The sequence below is a fragment of the Poeciliopsis prolifica genome, unplaced genomic scaffold, assembly GCF_027474105.1.
Source record: "Poeciliopsis prolifica strain line A6 unplaced genomic scaffold, Auburn_PproV2 SCAFFOLD032, whole genome shotgun sequence".
Lineage (NCBI taxonomy): Eukaryota > Metazoa > Chordata > Actinopteri > Cyprinodontiformes > Poeciliidae > Poeciliopsis > Poeciliopsis prolifica.
Window position 1 is genome coordinate 1570954 of NW_026562407.1, and position 24704 is coordinate 1595657.

The 24704-nt window shown below is 39.2% G+C and overlaps 3 protein-coding genes and 1 long non-coding RNA gene across 9 annotated transcripts; all 4 read right to left on the minus strand.

The window, feature by feature from the left end:
• Positions 1 to 152: 152 nt before the first annotated feature.
• Positions 153 to 5234, minus strand: btr33 (bloodthirsty-related gene family, member 33). 5 transcript variants are annotated; one of them, XM_055051165.1, is made up of 10 exons: positions 5153 to 5234; positions 3826 to 5078; positions 3148 to 3192; positions 2472 to 3035; positions 2300 to 2395; positions 1961 to 2194; positions 1650 to 1797; positions 1538 to 1564; positions 1135 to 1280; positions 153 to 1057 (listed from the first exon to the last, which is right to left on the minus strand). In XM_055051165.1, the coding sequence occupies exons 4-10, from the start codon at positions 3030 to 3032 to the stop codon at positions 626 to 628; spliced, it is 1644 nt and encodes a 547-aa protein (XP_054907140.1). In that variant the 5' UTR covers positions 3033 to 3035; positions 3148 to 3192; positions 3826 to 5078; positions 5153 to 5234; the 3' UTR covers positions 153 to 625. The 5 variants fall into 5 exon arrangements, with proteins under 5 accessions (XP_054907140.1, XP_054907139.1, XP_054907138.1 ...); XM_055051164.1 differs by lacking the exon at positions 3148 to 3192; XM_055051163.1 differs by having other exon boundaries at positions 2472 to 3192.
• A 101-nt stretch (positions 5235 to 5335) lies between these two features.
• On the minus strand, positions 5336 to 17965 carry LOC129373290 (receptor-type tyrosine-protein phosphatase H-like). Of its 2 annotated transcripts, none has more exons than XM_055051166.1 (12): positions 17875 to 17965; positions 17695 to 17737; positions 16934 to 17104; positions 16626 to 16856; positions 16275 to 16374; positions 9908 to 10146; positions 9437 to 9694; positions 8406 to 8663; positions 6883 to 7140; positions 6353 to 6610; positions 5772 to 6029; positions 5336 to 5649 (listed from the first exon to the last, which is right to left on the minus strand). In XM_055051166.1, the coding sequence occupies exons 2-12, from the start codon at positions 17726 to 17728 to the stop codon at positions 5636 to 5638; spliced, it is 2079 nt and encodes a 692-aa protein (XP_054907141.1). In that variant the 5' UTR covers positions 17729 to 17737; positions 17875 to 17965; the 3' UTR covers positions 5336 to 5635. The 2 variants fall into 2 exon arrangements, with proteins under 2 accessions (XP_054907141.1, XP_054907142.1); XM_055051167.1 differs by having other exon boundaries at positions 17695 to 17736; positions 17855 to 17946.
• A 1348-nt stretch (positions 17966 to 19313) lies between these two features.
• Positions 19314 to 19635, minus strand: LOC129373308 (uncharacterized). Its single transcript, XR_008607344.1, has 2 exons — positions 19553 to 19635; positions 19314 to 19471 (listed from the first exon to the last, which is right to left on the minus strand). It is a non-coding gene; the product is annotated as an uncharacterized LOC129373308 (long non-coding RNA).
• Positions 19636 to 20003: 368 nt separating this feature from the next.
• LOC129373193 (C-type mannose receptor 2-like) lies at positions 20004 to 23674 on the minus strand. The gene is made up of 6 exons (XM_055050968.1): positions 23449 to 23674; positions 22899 to 23069; positions 22516 to 22749; positions 21913 to 22012; positions 21283 to 21521; positions 20004 to 20320 (listed from the first exon to the last, which is right to left on the minus strand). The coding sequence occupies exons 1-6, from the start codon at positions 23480 to 23482 to the stop codon at positions 20004 to 20006; spliced, it is 1095 nt and encodes a 364-aa protein (XP_054906943.1). The 5' UTR covers positions 23483 to 23674.
• Positions 23675 to 24704: the final 1030 nt, after the last annotated feature.

Genomic DNA, 24704 nt, shown 5'->3' on the forward strand with positions numbered 1-24704 from the left:
AGAAGAAGAGGGAGTAACAGGAATGCAACAGCTTTTCTGTCACTAGAATATTAAAGCAGCATAAAAAAAAACATCATTTTTTTTTTTATCTCAAAGTGCGGTTGGAGAGTTTTTACTGCAGCTTTACGAATTTGTTCCATAATAGAGACATTTTATTTATCTATATTGTTCATTTCCACACAGGATACAACAAATTGCATTTCACAAAAATGTGGCTTACTGTGACAGGTAAGCAGTAAATTACACTTAGATGGAGTGAAAAACAAGGAAAACAGCAGAAGGTAGCAATACAGCGCCATCTCTGTATGCAAAGCAAATAACAATATAAAAAATACATATAACTGGTTTATTTTTTGTGGCAGTAGTGAGAATACAGATACCACTACTGTAAAAAAGCTACTCAAATTAAAACATTGTATTTTCTTGTTTCTTTTCAGTACAAAATGAAGCTGCAAATTTATTTATTTATTTTAATCTATTTAAAGTATTTTTAGGCATTTCTTTGAATAATTAAATGAGCGTACTGTACTGGTGGAGCATTGATAAATTCACCGGGAGCTTTGCAAAACAACTTTAGCATACATTGTATAATAAATAAAACGTTGCTGGATACATATTTAAAATTTCATATAGTGATGTCCTCTAAATCTGTGCCAAAGATGCGTTTCTTAATGGGCTGGATGGTCAGCGGCAATTTGTTGGTGCCGTTTTCATTCGTATCCGGGTTGAAAAAAGGAAAAATGGCCTCGGTAAAGTGAAACCCTGTAAATGAATAGATGTGTGACCCAGTCTCTGCATTGAAGAAAGAAACAACCCCATCTTCATAGTCTAGGAACACGCCGATGACCTTTGGCCTCTTGGAGACGCACAGAAGCTCTGCCTCGCCTGCACAGGCCCAGAGTTCAGCTCCTTTCCTCAGACAGATGGTCCAGAAGCCGTCGTCTGGACTCAGAGTCACAGCACCTTTCCTTCTAACGGATGCTCGAGCTACGCCCAGGTCCCACGCCGTTTTGTCTCCCACATGCACCTCCCAGTAGCGCCTCCCTGTGGTGAAACCCTACAGAGGCAAGAATTAGACTTTAGACAATGCCACAAGGCACCACACACTTGAAACACCTCATATGTTTTTGCTACCATGAGAGCAAGGACGCATGGAGCTTTGTCAAAACGTTCTGGGAGATCTGCCACATTTCGCATTACGTCTCCGTCCTGCACCTGCCTCCCATCCTCTGACAGAACGAGCCAGGGGTTGGCCGTCCTGGGGTCCAGGAGGACATCAGCTTGGTGGACAGAAGGAGATCACAGCAGAGGAATGTTCATCTTTCTGTTTTCACTCAAATCATGATTACAGGACTGAAATATAAATGACACAGCCTTCCACAAACTGTAAGCTAATTGGAAATGAATCTTTCATTACAGCAGATAAATCTTGTACTTGCATAAATTCAACCTTTAATTTGTGTGCATTTATTTAATTAGGATAAAACACAAAAAAGAGAGGCAATACTAAAAGACTTGAAAGTCAGCGAAGCTTTACCTGGATACTGCTGGATCTTCTCGTATTCTGAATGAGACAATAAGAACATCCTCAGTTGACTGAATGGTGGAAAATAACGAATATTGCGAGATGCTTTGCTCATCCAACAAACCTCGATAGGAAAGGTTTTCCAGTTGCAGTTGCAGCTGCTGCCGAATGCCAGCCACCGCTCTCCTTATGGTTCCCAGGCATGTTTCTGAATGGACGAGGACGTTTGAGGACTCTTCAGTAGATGGGAGGGAACTCACAGCCGGGAAACTCTGCAGCCAAGGAGTCAGATCAGGAAATACTGATTAGATTATGTCACTATGCCTCTTCTTATCTCTCACACTTTGTGTTTTACAGACACCTGGTTGTGGTTCTGATGCCACTTGAACCAGTTGTCTTGAATTAACTCAGTCCCAAAACACTCAGACATTAAACCTGCAGAACATGGAGGTGGTCTTCGTGGTGAAATAGCTGCTCCAGTTCCCTTCTTCTCTTCTGCAGCTCAGAGATTTCTGTTTCCAGCCCAGCGATGAGCCTCTTCGCCCTCATTTCTGCCGCTTCCTGCTTCCTCTGGATCACCTCGATCAGCTCGGCTCGACTTCTCTCGATGCTGCGGATCAGAGTGGAGAAGACCTGCCCACTTTCCTCAATGTCCCTTTTTGTGTTCTCCTGTGGGTGAGTGATAAATTTGAAATGTTGGAATATAAATTGGAGCAGTAATCTGTCTTCTACACTCTGTGAAATAACCGCTGTATCACACTGATATCAACTCACTTTGCTTATCTCAAGATTGTGTCTGATCTCCTCCAGCTTCTGCAGCCTGTCCTGGATCCTCTGGTGAACTTCACCTTGAATCATCTTAATCTGACCCTAAAAACAGAAAAAGTGCTCAAAACCGTAGTCAAATATCTCTCTGGATTTAAGATTATAGACTCTTGAGAGTCACCTTCTTGTCCTGAATCTCTCGTTCCACTGGGACCGTGTCGTTGCAGTGATGGTCCGTCTTGACACACTGGACACAAACAAACTTCTGGTGACTTCTGCAGAACAGCTCAAGGAGCTCCTGATGCCTCCTGCACACCCTGTTCTCCAGCATCCCCACCGGTTCTATCAGCTTGTGAGCTTTCAGCGAGCCAATTCTAAGGTGAGGCTCCAGGTGGCTCTCACAGTACGAGGTCAAACACACCAGGCAGGACCTCAGGGCCTTCGCTTGCTTCCCCACGCACGCGTCACAGCCGACCGTCTTCCCCTGCACGCCGTCCTGCCTCCTGGCTCGGATCTTCTCCGACATTTCTTTGGCGAAAGAATTTTCGCAGAGCTCCGGGCAGATCTTGTACTCTGTGTGACACTTGGGGCAATTGATGGAGAGCCTGCCTTCCCAGTGGGCGGTGATGCAGGTGAAGCAGAAGCTGTGACCGCAGGGGATGGAGACAGGCTCGGAGAAAACATCCTGGCAGATGCAGCACTGAAACTGCTCCTTGGACAGAAATAAGTCTTGGGAAGCCATGACCTCAAAATTGGAAAAAGAACCATGGTTTTAACTTAGCCGCTTCATATTTGTTAAAACTGTCACCATATCAGGACAGTTTCATATAATACAAATAATTTGTGAAAAGATCAACCTCTTGCCAGCTCTACTGTTGAAGTCTGAAGAAATGCACCACTTTCTGTCAAAAACAACCAACTGTTTATTATTATTATTATTAATTATTTGTCAGCCTGCTTTGTGTCTGCGTTTTATGAATTTAAACAACACCATTAAATTCACATTCAGGCCAATCTTGAATGTAGTTTCATCTGAACTGTTAACACCAGCTGCTACTTCATCAAGTCTGTCACAGTTATGTGAATCCGCAAAAGGCCTTTATGTTAAATTATGTTTAATCTCCAGAAATATTCAAAATAATGAAACACCTGATGAAACTGAACACTTTAGTTACTGTGGACCCATTTGATCATTAGCTTGAATCAGTTCAGCAACACTTGTTGGCCAAAGTCCACCTGCCTGGACAAATGACTCAGTCTCTCGCTCTTTGTTTCGGTTCTCTTTCAAACATTATTCAACACATAAAACGCTTATGCACTTCCTCTTTTCCCTTAAGCACAAGCATATCAATCTACAAACCTTTTAATTTGTTATGCAAGGCACATTTAGCTCTCATCTGGAAGAGCAAGTTTCTGGTTTAATCCTTTGTCCTTCTACATTTATCTCTATGAGGATCAATCAAAAGTAAATCACATTCCTGGTACATTTCAGAGTTCAGTTCCAGCGTTTTGTTATGTTTTAGTCTTTATCCTACCTTTTATTCCCTGAATGTGAAAGATGACCTCGCCTGGAGTAAAAGGCAAACACTGGGCATTGTGGCTGTCAAGCCAAAGTCCTTCCCATTTAGCGTTACCACTCCCTGTGGGAAAAATCTTTTCATGTTGCTCTATAGTGGGAGGGGCAAAGTCCACACCAGGAGCAGAAATTTATTTGATTTGTAAAATATTTCCTGGATTTGTCTAAATATATCCAACTGTACCGGACTGAACAACAATATGGAAATAAATTTTCCACTGAAAAATTCACCCAAAAATTTTTCATCTGGACTTTACATGCTCCGGGATTACAAGTGAACTATGTAGTAATCAACAGCACATGGAGGACCAGTATCGTCAGTATACATTATGGATCTTTGTTGTGTCACAATTTGTCCAATGTACCTGTACCTATTCCTCCAAAGTAGCCCCACAGCACCATGCCAAACCGTTTGGTGCAGTGAGTTTGATTTAGAAGCCTTGACTCCTCTATATTGATGCCAATGTGGCTAAATAGTAGCTACATTCTTATCTTGTCTGACTGTAAAAACATTCACCAGAAGGCATGTTGTTATGTTTCAGTGACCACTTGTTAATTTCAGCGAAGCACAAAGGTGTCAGGCATGAAGGCGTCACCCTGCTTCATGTCTGCGTTTCGGTCCTGTTCCGTCCAAATAAGGTCAAAATTATAGCAAGTGTGAAATAGAGGATATCAGTGATTATTTAACATTCAGATCATGCTTGAATATGAGCTTTCATCAATTTTGTTCTCATTTGACCAAACTATATTCTGTCAGTATATGTTAGAGTTGTCCAGATGGCATGCAGCAAAGATTTTTTCTTAATATATGCAAACGATACCTAGCTTCTCCCTTCTTACCAAATAATAAAACATTATCAAATAAAACTTAAGGAAGAGAATAACTGTGTCATTTTACATTATTACAAATGATTTAATTTCTGAACTTATTTGTTTTGGTTTCTTTCTTTGCATGGATTAAATGAGCTGTTATCCACCACTGGTGAAATGTTTATGTAAATAGCACCTTTAGATTTTTATAATTTTTTTTATTCTGAAAAATTGTGATGCGTTTGAAACTCATTTTCTGTACATTTAAAAATTTGACAAAATATTTTCTTGTGATTATATATTTTCTTTCCCTCCAGGAAAAATGTTCCTCTGCTCATCTTATGGCTCGACAGATTTAACCCTCATGGAAAACTGCGGCAGGATACCATGTTTAAGAAAGAACTGTAAAAACAAGAAGATGTCACGTCAGGAAAAATAAGGTTTCATCAATCTATTGAATAATCAAATGATCTTACCTCTGTCACAAAAGCCTGGATTTCTGATTCTGACAATGCACCATAGGACTTGAAGTTCATGTTTAAAGCAACAATGTAATCTAGTAAAAAGAAAAATGCAAAAATGGTAATAATGCAGTTTGGAGGTGAAAGAAACCACAACTCAAGTGACCTGACAGTAATGAGAGGACTGAAAGTGACTGCTGTCATTACTCCATGTATTTACACTCTATTGCAGACTAATTATGATAAATTCAATGCAAAGCTTTCTTGTTTTAAAATGTATCAGTGGTGAACTTTGAACATTAGTCAATTCATTATGAGCTGCTTGGGCTGACTTTAGAACTAGTTCTTGTTAGTATTAACTAGGACAAACACTAGTCTTAGCTTTTTTTAACATAATAAGCAAAGTTATTGTCTTAGCAAAGTTAGATTTATCAGTGCAGCTAGAAACAACATTCTGAACTGGAAAAAACAAACATTGATGAAAACATGAAGCTGCATTTACTTACTTGGCCCTATGGACAGATGTGTGGACCAAGGGAAAAAGAGAAAAGGGAATAAATTATCTTAAGTGCTAATGATTGTCACATTTATGAGGACTGTTTAACAACGTATCAAAAAAAACAAATGATCTTACCAGTAGATGCTGTGATATTGACTCCACTGCTTCTGACGTTGTCGAACACAGAAAAGAGAGTGAATTTGTATCTACTTCCAGCCGTCAGAAATGAGACTGTGTGAGATACTGATCCATTTCCACTTGGTGCACCAATGTTTGTCTCTGTGCCGTTAAACTGGAGAATGAAGCTGACAAAGTCGCTGATTTTATCCCACTGCAAAGTGATGCTGGTCTCATCTTGGGTTGATGGTCTAAAGTTGCCTGGATTTTGAGGAGCTGAGCCAGAAAAACAAAAAAATAAATGCATCTACTGAAAGACAAGTTCACACTGTCCTTTTGAGGATGCAAGTCAATAGCCATCAGGTAGGTGAGAGCTGAAACCACTCACCAACCTGATGAACAACACTCAGCTGCTGCAAACAACTGTAGGTTCACAGTAACTGAACTGCAAAAATACATCCACGTATCTGTCACTTGAATAACAAGAGATTTTGTCATCCCAGTGAGCAACAATAATAACTTCTAACAATTAAAATACACAACAGGTTTTCAAACAAGATTTTATTAGTAGGACAAACTAAAACAGAAACAAAACATACCAGTGACAGCTGTAAGTTGTACTGCAGTGCTTCTCGTGTTCTCAAGCCAAGAGAAGAGAGTGAATGTGTATCTGGTTCCAGCAGTGAGCGATGGGATTGTGTGAGTTACTAGACTATTTCCACCTGGTGCACTGATGGCCGTGAATCTGCCGTTAACCTCAAGAACAAAGGTGATGTTGTCATTGTCTTTATCCCACTGCAGAGTGATGCTGGTCTCATTTTGTGCTGATACTGTGAATCCTGTGGGTCTTTCAGGAGCTGAAATTGAGACAAGTTAAATTTAATTTAAAAAGCATGAAGTAAGTGGTTGCAATAATTGCATTGTAGGTTACATGTGTTTGTATTTAACACCCATATACTGAAAGAAAAAATAAACTTCTGAAAATTCAGGAACATGACTGCAGTACAGGATGACTTATTGGGATCCATGATCTTGCATAACTTTCCAGATTGTTATGCAATCTGAAAAGTTAATATTATTTTTGCTTAAATGTTTATTATTCTGGCTTAAGAATAGCTCGTCTTCTTACCAGTAACTTGAGTGATGCTAATTCCCCTGGATCTGAGGTTTTCAAACACAGAGAAGAGGGTGAATGTGTATCTAGTTGCAGCAGTGAGAGACAAAGCTGTGTAAAATACTGGTCCAACTCCATCTGGTGCACTGATGTTTGTCTCTGAGCCGTTGATCTGGAGAACAAAGCTAGTGTTGTTGTCGCCTTTATCCCACTGCAGAGTGATGTTGGTGTCATACAGCAGCGATATTCTGAAGTTGCTTGGATGTTCAGGCACTAAGACAGAGATGTACAACAAGCACTTCAGATATATTATTAGGGATGAGTGATAGGAAAACAAGCAAAGCAATATTCTGAATCTTTAAAAAGTTTGAATGTGGTGACAGAACGCCAACGACAAAGGTATGACTTAAGTTCAGAACTTATTGCTACTTGAACTGAGTCTGTGGCGAATAAACTCATTTTTAGTTAAACGTTATAGAGTCATGGGTCAGCATGTTACTACAGCTTAAATAGACTAATTCACTAAAGAACAGTGAATTCACAAAATGTGCACAGGATAAAGTTTATAGGATTTAAAAAACTATGTTAAAGAAAAATCTAAATTACGTTTGTAATTTCTCCCAGGTGTTTTCCTGGGATCCCCAATCATAATCAACCATTTTGTTTACAACTGAGATATGCAATCAAATCTCCTTCTCAGTGTGTCATCAAGTGTAACAGAGGTCTGGTAATGTACCTTTCACCTTTGGGGAAAGGATCCATGACAAACCAATTGATTTATTTTCGTTAGTTTTATAAATGATTATTAGTGTCTGATTTTAAAAGAAAAAGCACATTTGTGAATTGCATTAAAGGGATTTAAGGCTTGCCTTGCATGACTGCAGTTGGTCCACACAACTACAGCTCATCTTCTGACAAGTTTAAAAGTATCAGCATGTTTCCTGTTCATTTAGAAAATATATTTTAAAACCTTATTGTTGAATTGTAAGGCGCTAAATCAGTGTCTCTCCCGTTTGGTCATCAGGCAAAAATGTTCTGCATATTTACGATGCATCTCCATTCCAGAACACCTGATTCAAGTGATATCATGACCTCCTCTGAATGCCACCGATTGCTGTAGAAACCTCTTATTTGCTCACTTATTCAATTCACAGAAGAGAAACACTAATGCACGCAGGGCAGCGGTCCCTGAGGACCACATTAGTCCTACAACAATTAGCCAATAAGTAGCTTCTCTTAGCGAAAGTGTTTCCATCACAAAACATGTCTGAGGAATGCTAACCATGCTAGTTGGAAGAAGTCAGACTGCACTGCCAGTGTGGCTGTACAGCAGCTTGTGGTTTTTCACGGTATCTCTGACACTGCAGCTGATATTTGTCATGATGCAAATTCAAGCTTATGCCACATGAACTCAGACTCTGTCATCATGATGCTCTGTTTTGCATCACATAAATACTGGTCAAGCACACTTTTGTTGTGTAATTCCAGCCAGCATGCATTCCTCCAGAATAAAGAGGAGACAAAGTAATGCATCTTACCAGTGGCAGCTGAAAGTCGTGCTCCACTGCTTCTGATGTTTTCAATCACGGAGAAGAGAGTGAAAGTGAATCTAGTGCCAGGGTTCAGGGGTGAGACTGTGTAAGTTACTGATCCATCTTCACCAGGAGCACTGATGAATTTCTCTATGCCATTAAACTGGAGGATGAAGTTGGTGTTGTTGTTTACTTTCTTCCACTGCAGAGTAATATTGGTCTCAAATTGTGCAGTTAGTCTCAAGTCTTCAGCATTTTGCGGCACTAAGAAAGACAAAAACATTACAAAACTGTAATGTACAAAAGATTGTTCTTGTCAGTCTATCTCCCTGTGGTGAAGTCAGATCACTTCTATAAATGAGCTAAAGATGAGCTTTTATGTGACGGTTCGGGTGCTGAATGGATCCTGGTGGTTACAAAATGTCATTCATGCATCTCTCTTTTTATTTAGATGAAAGTTAAGTTAAATTTAGGGCACAAAACATTTTTCATTGGCTTCTGAGACCAATACACTCCAATCTAATCTTTGACAATAATGAGTCAAACAACATTTTAGCCTCTATTTGTAGAGTACAATTAGAGAGACATATTTATCCTTTAGATTTGAATGTCTTTTATCTAATTAGGCAGTTGGTAGGTAGACCTATTTCAGTTTTTTAGTTTTTACAGAGACAACACTTCTTCACAAGTTGAAGGTGGGAACGGGTGCAGGGCTAAAATGGAAGGTGATGAATGAAGGACTTTGTGTTTCAAAAAAGCGCTCAGTCAGAAGCAGTCAGACAGGATAGACTGGACATTATTATCATATTCTTTCCATAAAAGTCAAATGTATTCTGTTTGGTACAACTCATGTTTGTCTGATATGCAAATTCAAAGTGTTCACTGCAGAAATAGATCAGTATGAGCTCAGTAATTCTCAAATGATTCATGAAAAGATGTTGCTGTTGCTAGTTATTTAAGAGAAGCTCTAACAAGCAATTCTCAGTTTGGCCACATCCACAAAAGATGAACCGTAAAGCAAAACCAAAACATCTCACCAGTGGCTGTTGTAAGCTCTACTCCACTGCTTCTGACGCCGTCAAGTACAGAGAACAGAGTGAATGTGTATTTGGTTCCAGCAGTGAGAGAAGATACAGTGTAGTTCACTGGTCCATCTCCATCTGGTGCACTGATGTTTGTCTCTGTGCCGTTAAACTGGAGAATAAAGCTGGTGTTGTTGTTGATTTTATTCCACTGCAGAGTGATGCTGCTCTCATCTTGTGTTGATGCTCTGAAACCTCCTGGATTGGGTGGAACTGAAGAAAAAAAAAACCCAACCAAATACAGTAAATCAATCTCATTTTGTGTATGAAGGAGAGATAATTTTCTCTTATAAATGTCTAATTCTTCAGTTTCATGTTCACATTTAGACTTTAGTGACATCTAGCAGGTTCAAAAATAACTGCAACTGAGCTATAAAAAACTTTCCCAGACAAAACTTGATTTTCAACCCAGACTGGATACGTTACTTGGTTTGTAACAGATGAACGGGTAACTCAGGGAGCAGTCTTGATCGTGCCATTTTCCAGATTCATTAAAGTATGTTGCTATACATTCTTCACCGCCGTGGTTTGGCTGACCAAGCGCCCAGTTTTGAAATAAAGAGGTGCTGCCGTCAGACCAGAGTTTTTCTCGATACAGGCCGATCCACAGGAATGATCCACGTCCAAGGTTTGAGATGATGTCATTCTCGCTCTGATTGCGAACACTGCAATATTTGAAAGTACGTTTACAATAATGTTAAGCAAACACAAACACATTCTCTCATGCACTTGGATGCTTTTCCATGTTTCCGAGGCCAGGGAAACTTGTTATGCTGCCTTTTTTCAACAAGTGAATCTTTCTTGTTTAAGTTTTTCTAACCAGAGTGTGAGGGATTTACCCCTCCCTAAAAGGTGATGTCTTTGTGCTTCTACATTCCGATTTATTTATTAACTGTATTTTGTTTGGAGGAAGCAACTTGCTTTGTTTGGTGTTTTTGTTTTAATCATTTTTCTTCTCTTTGAGGTCACCTGGTCAGGTGTTGCCATGGAAGCGCCCATGAGCAGTGCTGACAAGGACCTGGTGTTTTCAATCAACCTCAGAATCTATTGTTTGAGAGAGAGGGGAGATGTTTTTTTGGATTTAATTTGGGGCCCAGATTGTTTTTGTTTTAGTTTGAAGATTGTTAGTTGAAATGTAAATTTCTTTCTAGGAATATAGTGTAGTACAAATGTTGTTTTCACTTGTAAGTGTTGACTCCACCCCTTAATTAGTCAAGGAAGAGCCAATGCTTTAAAAGGCAGGTGTGTTAGATCAGAAGTCGCTCTCCCTCTTGTGTGTGAACCTGTCATGATGTAACTGGATGGAAATGCTTTTGGGAAAAAAAAGATAAAACGAATAAGAGCTCTATAACTTCTGGACTTTGTTTGATTTTTTTTTCGATTGCAACCCTACATTTTGGTGTCAGAAGTGGGATGCGACGCTGAGGTCCAGAAAAGAGCTAATCATGGGTCCAAAGCAGCAGACGAAAAGCCTCAAAGTGGCAGAAGCCGCTCCGGTGGAGGAGGCAGAGCAGGAGGGAGCTACAGGTCAGTCAACTTTGCACTCCAGTGATGAAACATCTGTGGACATGAACAACATTGCTGCCATGCTGGAAAGATGTCTCCAGTTCCAGAGTGACTTTGTTGATAGATGGGACAAAGAGGAATGTAAGCAAGAAAAGAGATGGCACCAGATTCAGGATGAAATGACCAATTTGAGAGAAGAGCTGGAGAAGCAGCAGAAAACTGAAACTGAAGCTGAGGCTCAATCAGGCCCCTCTTCAGAAGCAGATGTGGAGCCAACTCCCCGGCATCAATCTAGAGGTGAGCCAGTACAAAAAGCATGGACTCAATCTGATATTCCAAAGGTTGAGGAGGGAGATGACATTGAACAATACCTAACAACCTTTGAAAGGTTGGCAACGGCGTACCAGTGGCCTGAGAGGGACTGGGCAATAAGATTGGTACCTCATCTCACCGGCAGGGCCCGAGCAGCATATGTGGCCATGGCTGTAGAGGATTCCTGTGATTATGACGAAGTAAAAGCAGCCATCTTGACTAAATATGAGATTAATGAAGAAGTGTATCGACAAAGATTTAGAGAGCCTGAGGTCCGTGTGAATGAAACCCCTCGAGAGTTTTACAATCGTTTGAAAGACCTTTACCTGAAGTGGATGCAGCCTCAGAAGAGAAGAAAAGATGAGATAGGGGAGATCCTCATTCTGGAACAGTTCTACAGTTCTCTGTCACCAGAGCTGAAAGTGTGGGTTAAAGAGAGGAACCCTGCATCGGCACAAGAAGCGGCAGAACTTGTTGAAAACTTCCTAGCTGCAAGGCGGGGACCAAAAACCTTTCGATATAACCTTCAGCATAAGACCAGCTCAATGCAGGGTAAGTCTGTGGGGTTCGGTTTGGGTGGTGGTCCAAGTCAGATGACAGCTGTAGCGAAACAAAGGGGGAAAACATTCTCATCTAAGCCCAAATCAGAAACAAAACCTATTGTCTGCTATTTTTGTGGTCAAGAGGGTCATATAAAACCTGACTGCCCGTTGATAAAAGCTAAATCAGCATATTTTTGCACTGTTCCGAGGCCAGGGTTTGTAGAAGACCAATTTCAGGGTAAGAAACAAGTCATGGAGGTTAGAATAAATGGAAAGCCAGCCATTGCTCTTTTAGATACAGGAAGTGTACAGACCTTAGTCCACCCGTCTATTCTGAAAAATCAATGCTATCTAGGGGGGCCTGGCCTTGATATTTCCTGTGTGCATGGAGATCACAAAACTTACCCCACTGCTGTAGTTTTTCTAGAAGTGGCAAACCAAACTTATCTTTTAAGTGTTGGTGTAGTGGAAGGTCTTGCTTACAAAGTCATTTTGGGTCAGGATATTCCAGTTTTACCAGAACTGATTCAGGCCTGTAAGCCGGTGTATGTGGTAACCAGATCACAAACACAAACTAAACTAGCTGGGGAGGAGGAATCTGCAGCTACACCGGAGGGTGTTGAAACAGGCCAGCAAATCAACTCTGAAACTACTGATGAGCTGAACCCTATGAAAGAACTGCCCTTCTTTAATTTTGATATTCCTTCTGAGAGTGTGGTTAAAGGGAGGAAAAGCAAACAACAAAGAAGGCTTCATAAAATGGCAGGCACGGTTAGGCAAACCTCATTGGGGTTGCCAGATCTTGACGGGGACATTTTGGGTTCACAAGTTGACTTCAAGACATTACAACAGTCTGATGAATCACTGAAGGGTTTTTGATCAAGCAATTCCTTTCACCGATGATAAACACCCTGAGGGGGGAGATTATATCCTTAGAGATGGGTTGCTCTACTTTCAAAGGGGGAAGACAGGTTCTGACAAGCTGGTGGTTCCACAAAGTCTAAGGGAACAAGTGTTAAATTTGGGTCATAGTGTTCCTTGGGCAGGACATCTGGGTTTTAAAAAGACCTATGACAGGATTTATGCCAGGTTTTATTGGCCAGGTCTTTATTATCAAGTAAAAGAGTTCTGCCAATCGTGTCCAGTGTGTCAGCTGTCGGGAGGCAAGAATGTCTCAAAATATCCATTGCAGCCTTTACCCATTATGGATGTTCCTTTCAGCAGGATAGGTATGGACATTGTGGGGCCACTTGAACGGACCCAAGCAGGAAATCGGTTTATTCTGGTTGTATGTGATTATAGCACTCGGTATCCAGAGGCTTTTCCTCTGAGAGACATAACTGCTAAACAGATAGCCTATGCTTTACTCCAGTTGTTTTCTAGGGTGGGTATTCCATCAGAAGTACTTACTGATCAAGGTACTAACTTTTTGTCAAACAATCTTAAGCAGGTCTATAGGTTGTTGGGCATAAAGGGTATTCGGACCACCCCCTACCACCCACAGACTGATGGGTTGGTGGAGCGATACAACAGGACATTAAAGAGCATGTTGAAGAAGTTTGTCTCTGTCAATGGCAAAGACTGGGATAAGTGGTTACCCTATCTACTGTTTGCTTATCGTGAAGTTCCGCAGGCGTCCACTGGCTTTTCGCCATTTGAACTTCTTTATGGCAGACAGCTGAGGGGTCCTCTGGATGTGCTTCAAGAGTCCTGGGTTGGCGAGAAGGGGCAGTCAACCAATGTCATCAGCTACATTCTAAAGATGAGACAGAAGATGGAGGAGACAACCAAGCTCGTCAGAAGGCGCCTGGAGAAGGCGCAACGGCACCAACAGACCTGGTATGATAAAACGGCCAGATGCAGATCCTTCAAACCAGGTCAGAAGGTTCTTTTATTACTTCCAACATCTGAGAATAAACTGTTGGCAAAATGGCAGGGGCCATTCACTGTTCTAAAGAAGCTAAGTGCTACCACCTATGAGATTGAGATGCCTGAGAGAAGGAACACAAAGCAAACTTTTCATATCAATCTGCTTAAGGAGTGGAAATCCCGGGCTCCACCCCTTGCCCAGCATTGCTTTGTGCGTGCTGTGGAAGAGGAAGATGATTATGAGGGTGAGTTGCCATCTGTAAAAGACTCTGTTAACTCACTTGACCTGTCTCATCTCACCCTCAGCCAGCAACAGGAGTTAGAGGCCATTATTCCATCAGATCTCTTCAAAGAACAACCAGGTTCAACAGATTTGGTGAAACATGATATTCGTCTGAAGTCCAGTGTCCCCATCCGGCAACGAATGTATCGCATCCCAGAGAAGATGTCTCCGGTGTTGAAGGAGGAAATTGAGGTCATGTTGAAGCTTGGCGTGATTGAACCATCCACCAGTGAATGGAGCAACCCGGTGGTTTTGGTAATCAAGAAGGATGGAAGCATCCGTTTTTGCATTGACTTTAGAAAGGTAAATGCTCAATCAGACTTTGATGCATACCCATTACCAAGGTTGGATGACCTCATTGAATGTGTTGGCCAGGCTAAATATATAAGTACTTTAGATCTTTGCAAGGGATACTGGCAGGTTCCCCTAACAGATGCTGCTAAGCCTCTCACTGCCTTCAGGACCCCACAAGGATTATGGCAGTTTACCAAGATGCCTTTTGGACTTCATGGCGCACCCGCCACTTTTCAAAGACTGATGAATAAGGTATTGTCTGGTCTGGAGTCATTTACTGCAGCTTACCTTGACGATATTGTCATTTACAGCAACTCGTGGCAAGAACATCTGATTCATCTGAGGCGAGTGCTACAAACCATCAAGCAAGCTGGCTTGACTATTCATCCCAAGAAATGTTCATTGGCAAAGAAGGAGCTTCAATATTTAGGCCACATTGGGTGGAGGAGTCATAAAGCCAGTGAAAGACAAGGTGGAGGCAATTAAAGCAGCAGAAAGACCAACAACTAAGAGACAAGTCAGGTCCTTTTTGGGCCTGGTAGGTTGGTATCGGCGTTTTATCAGAAACTTTTCTGCTAGGGCAGCTCCTCTTTCTGACCTTACTGCAACATCAAAAGCAAAAATTGTGTGGGGAGAAGCGCAGGAGAGGGCTTTCCAGGATTTGAAGCAGGCACTGTGTCAAGAACCTGTACTTCAGAGCCCAAACTTCACCTTACCCTTCACTGTACAGACTGATGCATCTGCCAGGGGGATTGGTGGGGTTCTTTTGCAGGGGGAAGTGGAGAAGAAACCAGTCGCCTACATCAGTAGGAAGCTGTTTCCACGAGAGACCAGATATTCGGCGGTGGAACTGGAGTGTCTGGCTATTAAATGGACTATTGACTCTCTGAGATATTATCTGCTGGGGAGAGAGTTCACCCTGGAGACTGACCATCGGGCACTGAAATGGTTGGAAGCCATGAAAGACACAAACAGTCGCATAACACGATGGTTCCTGTCTCTTCAACCTTACCGATTTAAGATGGGCTACATTCCAGGAAAAGAGAACACAGTTGCAGACTTTTTGTCTCGCTGGAATCACAGCGAGCCTCCTGAAGAGGAGGGAAGTGTGAGGGATTTACCCCTCCCTAAAAGGTGATGTCTTTGTGCTTCTATATTCCGATTTATTTATTAACTGTATTTTGTTTGGAGGAAGCAACTTGCTTTGTTTGGTGTTTTTGTTTTAATCATTTTTCTTCTCTTTGAGGTCACCTGGTCAGGTGTTGCCATGGAAGCGCGCCCATGAGCAGTGCTGACAAGGACCTGGTGTTTTCAATCAACCTCAGAATCTATTGTTTGAGAGAGAGGGGAGATGTTTTTTTGGATTTAATTTGGGGCCCAGATTGTTTTTGTTTTAGTTTGAAGATTGTTAGTTGAAATGTAAATTTCTTTCTAGGAATATAGTGTAGTACAAATGTTGTTTTCACTTGTAAGTGTTGACTCCACCCCTTAATTAGTCAAGGAAGAGCCAATGCTTTAAAAGGCAGGTGTGTTAGATCAGAAGGCTCTCTCCCTCTTGTGTGTGAACCTGTCATGATGTAACTGGATGGAAATGTTTTTGGAAAAAAAAAGATAAAACGAATAAGAGCTCTATAACTTCTGGACTTTGTTTGATTTTTTTTTCGATTGCAACCCTACACAGACATACTACTTCAGTAACTTTTCTTGTTGTACTGTCATAGAAATAAACATTTATTAACGTTAGCAGAAAAGATGAGGAATCATGCAAGTTTGCTGAACAGTAAAATATAAGAGTAAAAATTTTGAAACTTATGTATGAGGCTTGAATAACTTGAATAAATATTCAAGTTGGAAAAGCAACACAGAAAAATTTAAGCACGTTTTTAAAAAGGAGCAAAATATGTCATGTTAAATTCAGGTTTTATAAACAATACTGTGTAATGGCTGTTTCTGTTGAATCTAATATGCATGCCTTCAGTGAGTGTACCTGGCAAGATCAACGTAGTTCTCCTTGCAGAATGCCTGAGCAGAAGTCCAGCTCAGCGATTCATTAATTAAAATGTAAACTGGTGAACCATTCGCAGTGCCTGGAAATGAATAGGAAAAAAAAAAACACAAAATAACACCAACAGTACAAAATTCTTCACAAATAAATCCTCTAAGGTGTGAAGTTTGTTGAGACTTTGAAATGGAATGTAAATCTGTATTTTTCTAATTTTTATCTTTTTGGCTTGGAGAGGACAGTCAATAAGAGGGAGACACAGAAAGTTGTCTGCTTTAACATCCAGCCACCTCCATATACCACATCATTTAAAATGGATCCTCTGATCTTACTCACCATTATAACAAACAAACTCGCGAGCTTCCTCACATTCTTGGTCATCCCATTTTCCAGAATATGGGCTCCCACTCAACAGTATGACACAATGCTGTTTTCCATTCAGATTATTTGGCTGACCAGAGAACCAGTTTCTAAATGTTTCCTCTTCATCACCGTAGAAGCTGCTGTCATTGAGGGACCATTTCCAGGAGTTTACAAGCTCATCATACAGACCTATCCATGCCAAACCTGGTCAAACAACAAACACATATTTAGATATATAGAGCATGCATGTTTTAAAGATGTGTGCATTGTTTGGTACTCACCTGTGTAATCTTCTGTGGTTCTATCGACTGCCTCAACGTCTGCTGTGCTTTCTATGGTGGCCAGGTCAGTATAGTCCCGTCTGCAGAGACTCTGAGCATCAGTCCAGTTCAGCGTTGTGTTCACAAAGTAGTACTGACGAGTTTGGGCAAGAGAAACCCGGAACAGCGTTCCTGAAACAAAACATATGCAGCTTTCATTACAACTTGTGTTATGTTACATCAGTGTTTCTCCTGGTTTTAAATGTTTGCCTGCATTAGCATGTATGATTCAAGTGATCAGGTTCATTGATGCTTCCCTTTTCTTCCAGGTATTTTGAAATAGCTTTAAAACCATGTCAGTTTCGATATAACATGGATTAATATAATGGATTTGCTTTTTTGTGGTGTTAACTGCCAGATTAATAAACGACAGAAACGATAGCTTTCTCCTCATTTACTACAATTAAAATTTAAGGAATATTTTAAGAAATATAGGTCATAAAGTACAGTGTCTCACATTGGTTTGACTGAATAAAAAACGATCTGACATGTTAATAAATATCAGTAATGTCCTTTTGTTTTTAATGTTTTCATTTGAATTCTTTAGCTATTTCTAAGAGTTAATGGATAGAGCACCCCAACTACAGAACATTGCAATAATCAAATACAGATTAATCACAAAGGAGACAACGACATCAGATGTACATTTTAATTGAACAATTGAGAGTGTTCAGGTACTATCATTAGTAAAAAGTAAGAATCATGAATCAAAAGTCACTCACCTGTAAACACTAAGAGAAGCAGTCTGTAGTCCATAGCTTAAACCTTTGAAAACAAGCATGACGTTAGTTTGAGCAAATACTTTTTATAAATTGGATTACAATATAGCTGAATTTTGTCTTATGCTGAAATGGGGACATTATCAACATGTAATACTTTTACCATAAAAAGTTTCACCTTACTTTAAGTGCAATTTCTTCCACAGTCCTGAGCAACCAAAATATGTGTTTGTTGGTCTCCGGCTTGTTAAAATGTGTGAGGCAGGCAAAAAAGGAACAAGGAAGAAAATCTAACAAAAAGGGGTTTTTCTATTTGGGAAACCAGATTTAAAAGAATGAGGAAATCCTGAAACCCAGTCTGTTTTGTTTGCGCTTCTCACGACATCTGGAGCCAGAAATAGTTACCAGTATTCCCCCTAAACAAGCAATCTCTAGATTAGAACGGCTGCAGGTCAGTGGACTGATCTCCGACACCACTCAGAAAATAAAAAGATAAAAAGGTTGTCAAAAATGGTAAATTATTTATAACAAAAAAACAAGTGTTCAATTACTTTATTGTGAAGTTGACTCATATGCTGCAGCCTGTAGTGCCTTATGCTTACATTTTGAGGGCTGCAGCAAAAATGAAGGCACACCCGGGAATAAGCAAATCTTTCAGTTAGAAAGTTGTATCCCACATTTTAAAAACTTGAGGTTTGTTGAAAAGTAACACATTTGCAATTCCTGCTGTTTTGGATATTCCTTTGTGCAACTCGTGCAATCAGTCAATTAAATTTTGTTTGAATAGCATCTTTCAGCAACAAGGCATTTTAAAGTACTTTACATCATAAAAACACAAAGTCAGAACAAACATTCAACATTACATTTTGCCATCATGACACATCAGATTAATGATTAAATTATGCTTCAAAAGCAGCTCTGAACAGCTGATCTTCAGTCTAGATTTAAAGGAATTCAATGTTGACCATAGTTTTTTTTATGTTGGTTTTACTCATTACCTAAAAGACGAACAGTAAATGTTTCCAAAAAGTGATTGTGAAACAGTTGAATGACAATCAGAATAAAAAAAATCCAAACAGGTGAATTCTTCCTGTGTTTTAGTTTTGAACGTAAGAAAACAAATCAGAAAACCCGTTTATACGTTTATTAGATAAAAGATGCTCCCTTGAGTTAGGTAAGAAATTCCCAGACTATCCACATTCCTTAACTACTTCTATTTTTTTTGCTGCTGTCGACACAGAGCTTCAGTTAATACAGCAAGAAACAACTGAAAAAGCCTAAAATCTGTCTGTCTGAAATTACTTTATCTGATTAAAATAAAAAACAAAAAAGCAACATTGAAGTGACAAACTAAGGAAAAACAAAGCAAGGATTAAAAAACATATTACAGTTTATGATGTTGCCCGGTTGTTATTGATCAAAAGCAGCTTTCTGGATCATTCAGAGATTTTCCATCATCATGACTACGTCTCAAATAAATGGATTTCTGCATTGATAAACACATGCATGAATATTCAGTATCTCAATATAAAAATGTTTGAGGCTCCAGGAGGAAAGTTAAAAAGTGTCAAGGGCCTCAGTGATACATCAGTGCAAACAAAACCAAAGTGTAGAAAAATATGTACAGAAAACATTTCCTTTTATTTAAATAGAGAACATAACAATTAGAAAAACATGTTGCTAACTCATTGTCCTTCACTTCTTGGATTTTCTCTTCTTATGGTGCAGCCAAACGAACCTTCAGATTGAACTGCGGTTGTATTCCTTGACTTTTGAAGAACTACATGAAAGTTAAGAATAAAGTTAATATTAAAGTACTCAGTTACTGTAACAAAAACTTCAACTGAAACTGAAACTTTACCTCTGCCAAAGCGTCATTTATCTCCGATTCTGAGAGTTCAGTCAGAGAATCCAGCTGCATGTTTATTGCAACCACATAATCTGTTGGCACAGACACAACACATACTGCCATAAACAACAAACGCAAAATCTTCATAATTCATATTAGAACAATTAAGAAAAGTAAATACAGGCAAGAAAAGTGAAAAAGCACAAAGACAAATTTAAAGCAAACATGCTGTGTGTTTTGGCATTCACTTACTTGGTCCTTTGGTTGCAGGTTTCAGCAAATTGATGTTTGGTGATGTGAGAAAGAAAATGTGTTAGAATGAAGTGACATGTAGCAGTTAGCAATAAATGAATGAATAACCATTTTTACAGAATACAAATTCAAGCACTGAACTTTAAAGAAAATGTAACAGAAAGCAGCTGCTTTTAGTGAAGAACAAGAGAAAACTTGCTTTTTCCTTATTTTACAGTTTTGCTAATAAATCCAACTCTATCATCAAACGTCTCAGAGAAAACTCCTTACCAGTTGCTGCAGCAATGCTGACTCCACTGCTTCTGACGTTCTCAAACACAGAGAAGAGAGTGAATGTATATCTAGTTCCAGCAGTCAGAGATGTGACTGTATGGTTCACTGGTCCATCTCCATCTGGTGCTGTGATGTTTGTCTCTGTGCCGTTAAAGTGGAGAACGTAGCTGGTGCTGTTGTTGATTTTATTCCACTGCAGAGTGATGCTGGTCTCATTTTGTTCTGATGCCCTGAAACCTTTTGCATTGGGAGGAACTGGAATACAGAGCAAATAAATGACTGAATACAACAAAACATAATATTATAGGTAATATGTTATGCTGACAGATTACAACAATATAATCTCCCACACAGTGGCAATTTTGGCATTAATGGAGTTCCAGGAGATATTTCTTGATTATATTGTTTTCAAACCCAAAGATCACAAAGAACAGTTGTATTTTTTATCACACACCTAAAATGGTTCAAACCATCAAATTAACAACCACCTGAACAAAATGGTGTTGAAAATATAAAAAACATCCTTAGTCTGAACTATATTTGAAAAATTAAAATTGAGGCTTGTACTTGAAGCTATTGATTTCAATTCATACAAAAACAACCACTTAATCACATTTTGCTATGTTTTGTAATTTTCAGCAAACTCGTTACACCTATGCAGACTCATTCCGGCCTGGTCAGCGACGAAAATGCAACTGAAGTTCATTAAGACACTGAGATTGCCTGGAGTGACGAGTCAAATCTGCAGTGTAAGTGAAACATTTCTAAGTAACATAAAAATTATAATCTTTTCTTAAAACATTTGGCTTCATGTCAAAGATATCACCTTAAAGCAAAACATGTTGTTGTGACCATGGAAACTGATGGAAACTTTGAGTAGTTATGGAAAAATAAAAACAACACCTTTTGAAGTTCAACAGTAGTTGAAAAGATTTAATGGTCGAACTAACTTCCTTATCAAGCCTGACTTTCTACATTGTTTGGGCTAAATTTGAACAGGAGAAACAGGTTTAAAAAGTCCCGTTTTCAGTCTGGGTCTAATGAAACAGATTGTATGTGACAACATGCAATAAATTGCTCTTTGCAGAACTGATCAAAATTACTCATGTGTAAACCATCAAGGATTTCTATTGTTTTCAATAAGTGTAATGCACCAGTTTTTAAACATATTTCTCTTTTAAACATATAAATCTCTTTGTTGAAAACAGATACATTACTTTTTTTATAACAGACGAATGGCAAACTCTGGCTGCAGCCTTCGTCGTACCATCTTCCAGAGCCAAACTCAGTGGCAGCACACTGGACACCAGATGCAGAACTGGGTTGACCCTCGGCCCAGTGCCGAAACAGAGACAGGCTGCCGTCAGACCACAGTTTGTCCCGATACAGACCAATCCAAACGTCCCCAGTGCTTATTAGGGCGCTGATTAGATCATTTTCTGTCTGATTCCTTATGCTGTGAAGGAAATTGAAAAGGATACTGGCATTCAAAATAAAACACATTAAAATTTGTCATAAAAACCCCCCAAACATTCAGCCTTCCCTGGAAAGTTAGACAAAGAATCTCAGAGCTTCCTTATGGAGAAATAGACGAAACAAAAAACAAATGACAAAAACAAAGCTTACTAAACTTTTTTTAACCAATATGGCTTGAAGTTGCTACTGCTAAAGCTAAAACAAGAAGCAACAATGTATTTAAATGTTATTTCTTGAGTCTTAACAATGATGAAACTATTTAACAAACACCTGCATTCAGGGAAGTAGATTTTTATGATTACTAAATCTGTCAGCAGGTACACAAGCTTCTGCAGGTTGTTACGTAACCCAGTGATTAATGGCAACCTTACCTGGCGAGATCAACATAATTCTTCCTGCAGAACATCTGGGCTTCAGTCCAGTTCAGTGAGACGTTACTCAAAACAAAAGACAGTGTGCCGTTTACTGTTCCTGTAATGCATAGATAGGAATTATTCATTTTTTCCTGCATACTCAAAAGTAGGAGTATCAAAAAATAAATAAAGCATGAACAAGAACAAGGAATGCAAAAGACATTTTTGTACCACGGTAATCTTAACATGCTCGAAAACTAGTAGGAATAAGTAAGAAACTTATGAACTCCTACCCCCTAAACTCATACAATATTTTAATATTTGATAAATTCAATTAAATATAAAAATAAACAGGGTAATTAATTATATACATCCATACTCACACACTCATATGCATTAGCCTCAATTTACATAAACACATTAATGCTAACTCTAACCCTTTTTTCTATATCTTGTGAAAATGACTTCTTAATATTTCCTTTTAAATTGTATTAAATATTGACTTTGTTTTAACTTCTCATTTAACTTGTTCCATAACTTTACTGCATGAATTGAAAAGACTGTCGTTTGAGGAGCGAACACAAAAATTGGACAGATGAAGGAAGCATTTGCTCAACCTACCATTATAGCACACGAACATCCGCACATCCGAACACTGACGGTCGTCCCATCTGCTCAGAGAGTCAGAATTCACCGAGAAAAGTCTGACGCAGAGCTGCGGTCCATTGAGGTCATTGGGTGAGCCTGGAAACCAGTTTCTGAATGTATACTCTCCATCGCCATAGAAAGTGCTGTCATCCAGTGACCATTTCCAGCTGTTGTACAGCTCATCATAGAGACCTATCCAAGCTTTGCCTGTTAAAACAAACAAACAAAAAAAAACAGGTTCACTACTTATAAAAGAAGTAAACCCAAAAATAATTGATTTTACTTGGAGCTTTCCAGCTTTGGAAACACTTTTTTTTTTAAAATTTATTTAAATATAAACAGAATTAGGAACCAACCTGTGTAGTTTGACATGGTATTGAGAACAGCATCAACATCAGCTGTGGTTTCTATGGTGGCCAAGTCCGTGTAATCACGTCTGCAGGCACTTTGAGCGCTGGTCCAATCCAGAGACACGTTTACAAAGTAATACTGGCGAGTTTGGGCAAAGGCGATGCTGAACTGAGCTCCTGAAACAGAAAATAATCAGGCTGAGGAACAGCATGTTCGGAGAACCGAAACGGATTAAAATCAAGAAATTTGACGTGGCGAAACATTTTCAAGTAAGTTTAATAATAATGTTTAACTTAGAAAGTTTCAGCCAAGAGATAAAAAGTTTAAATATGTTATTGTGTAAGCAATAATGACTTTAAATTAAAATACTTGATAGATCACCTGAAAAGTTTACCCTCGGTTTCTGCTTTATAGTCAATAATAAAGTTATTTTAGGAGAATGACCCAAGTAGATTTACCATCCTTTAATACTGCACTAAAAATCTAGAAAGAGCTCAAACAATATTTTATTCTACAATTAAAACTGATTTATCAGTAAAACAAAAAGGTACAAACCTGTGATGAAGATGAAAAGCAGTCTTTTGTCCATGATTTGTATTTCTGAAAATATTAAAAGTTTAAAAAAACGTGTGCCAATTTTATTTTATATTAGTCTCGACTACTAAGTTATCATAACATTCCCAATGCTTAAATACTGAGTGTCTAAAATGCAGGACTTTCCTTTAAGCCTGATCGTGCCGGGCGATGTGAGCTGCAGAATACACAGGAAAGTCTTTTTGATGAGTTGATGCAGATTGGGGTAGTTTTGACAAATACAGTCAGGAAGTTCATGCAAAATGGAAACAATTTTCTTTAAATGTTTTCCTTGTACTTGAACAAGAATGAGGATGTGCTGACACTAAACTGAAGCCCGGACTTAAACTACGTCCTGGTTGGATCTAATGAGGCATTCAGTTATGCCATCAGTGCCATTGAGGAGCACGAAGTATTTTAAAATACGTTTTTATTTACTTATATAAGTCATCCTTTGTTTACTATTTAATCACTTACACAAACTTTCAAAGTCACCAAGTTATAAGAGTGAATATCTTTATTCTGTCTGATGTTAAATACTCTTCTCAAATATTAGCAAATACATAGTTAAAGCAAGAGAAGTGAAAAACAACCCAACCACAACTCAGCTACCCCAAGGAACCCACCAGGGGGCGACAAAAGCATAGAACTGAGCTACCTCAAAATTCAGAAATAAACTGAAAGAGCTTTTAACTGTGGGCAGCTGCATGTTTTGAATTGAGACAGATGTTTTGTTGTAGCCTTGTGAGCAGCTAAAGGATCGGTGCACACATGAACAAACACCTGAACAAGGAGGGAAAGAGAGAGAAAAACCCCACAGGGGTAATTAAATACTTTCTATTTAGTAAAATGATCACAGGATTAGACATGGTTGTTCAATTAACATATTTCTGAGATCGGAGTCGGATGTTTTTATCCTCACATCTTAATAAAAGTGTCACTTTAATTAATAATAAGAAAATTAGTATTTTTAAGACTGAAACATGAAAGTATGCATGGAAAAATATTTGTATAATTTGATATGATACTAATCGTACGGCAATATTTTATTTAGTAAAATGTGTGTCCTGTTCAACTTGTTTCTGCTTATTAAGCTGATTGAAAGTGTGAAGGAAACCCTCCTTACATAATTTTATTTGTCCAAAAGATATGGCCTCAAATAGCTGGTGTAGAGCTGAACCCAAGCAGATGTTGCCAACTTGGATCTGGACTGGTTGGGGTTATAAATCACATCAAAC

Excerpts from the sequence above, each read along its gene's own strand:
- btr33 (XM_055051164.1), bottom strand. The coding sequence starts at position 3,032 with ATGGCTTCCCAAGACTTATTTCTGTCCAAGGAGCAGTTTCAGTGCTGC. Across the intron at positions 2,396-2,471 it reads GAGAGATTCAGGACAAGAAG|GGTCAGATTAAGATGATTCA; the intron begins GTGACTCTCAAG and ends TTCTGTTTTTAG. Across the intron at positions 1,058-1,134 it reads CATGCGTCCTTGCTCTCATG|GGTTTCACCACAGGGAGGCG; the intron begins GTAGCAAAAACA and ends TTGCCTCTGTAG.
- LOC129373290 (XM_055051166.1), bottom strand. The coding sequence starts at position 17,728 with ATGGACTACAGACTGCTTCTCTTAGTGTTTACAG. Across the intron at positions 17,105-17,694 it reads GCTTCTCTTAGTGTTTACAG|GAACGCTGTTCCGGGTTTCT; the intron begins GTGAGTGACTTT and ends GTTTTGTTTCAG. Across the intron at positions 10,147-16,274 it reads AACTACGTTGATCTTGCCAG|TGTTCGCAATCAGAGCGAGA; the intron begins GTACACTCACTG and ends CAAATATTGCAG.
- LOC129373193 (XM_055050968.1), bottom strand. The coding sequence starts at position 23,482 with ATGGACAAAAGACTGCTTTTCATCTTCATCACAG. Across the intron at positions 22,750-22,898 it reads TACCATGTCAAACTACACAG|GCAAAGCTTGGATAGGTCTC; the intron begins GTTGGTTCCTAA and ends TTGTTTTAACAG. Across the intron at positions 20,321-21,282 it reads ATTCGTCTGTTATAAAAAAA|TTCCTCCCAATGCAAAAGGT; the intron begins GTAATGTATCTG and ends TCTGTATTCCAG.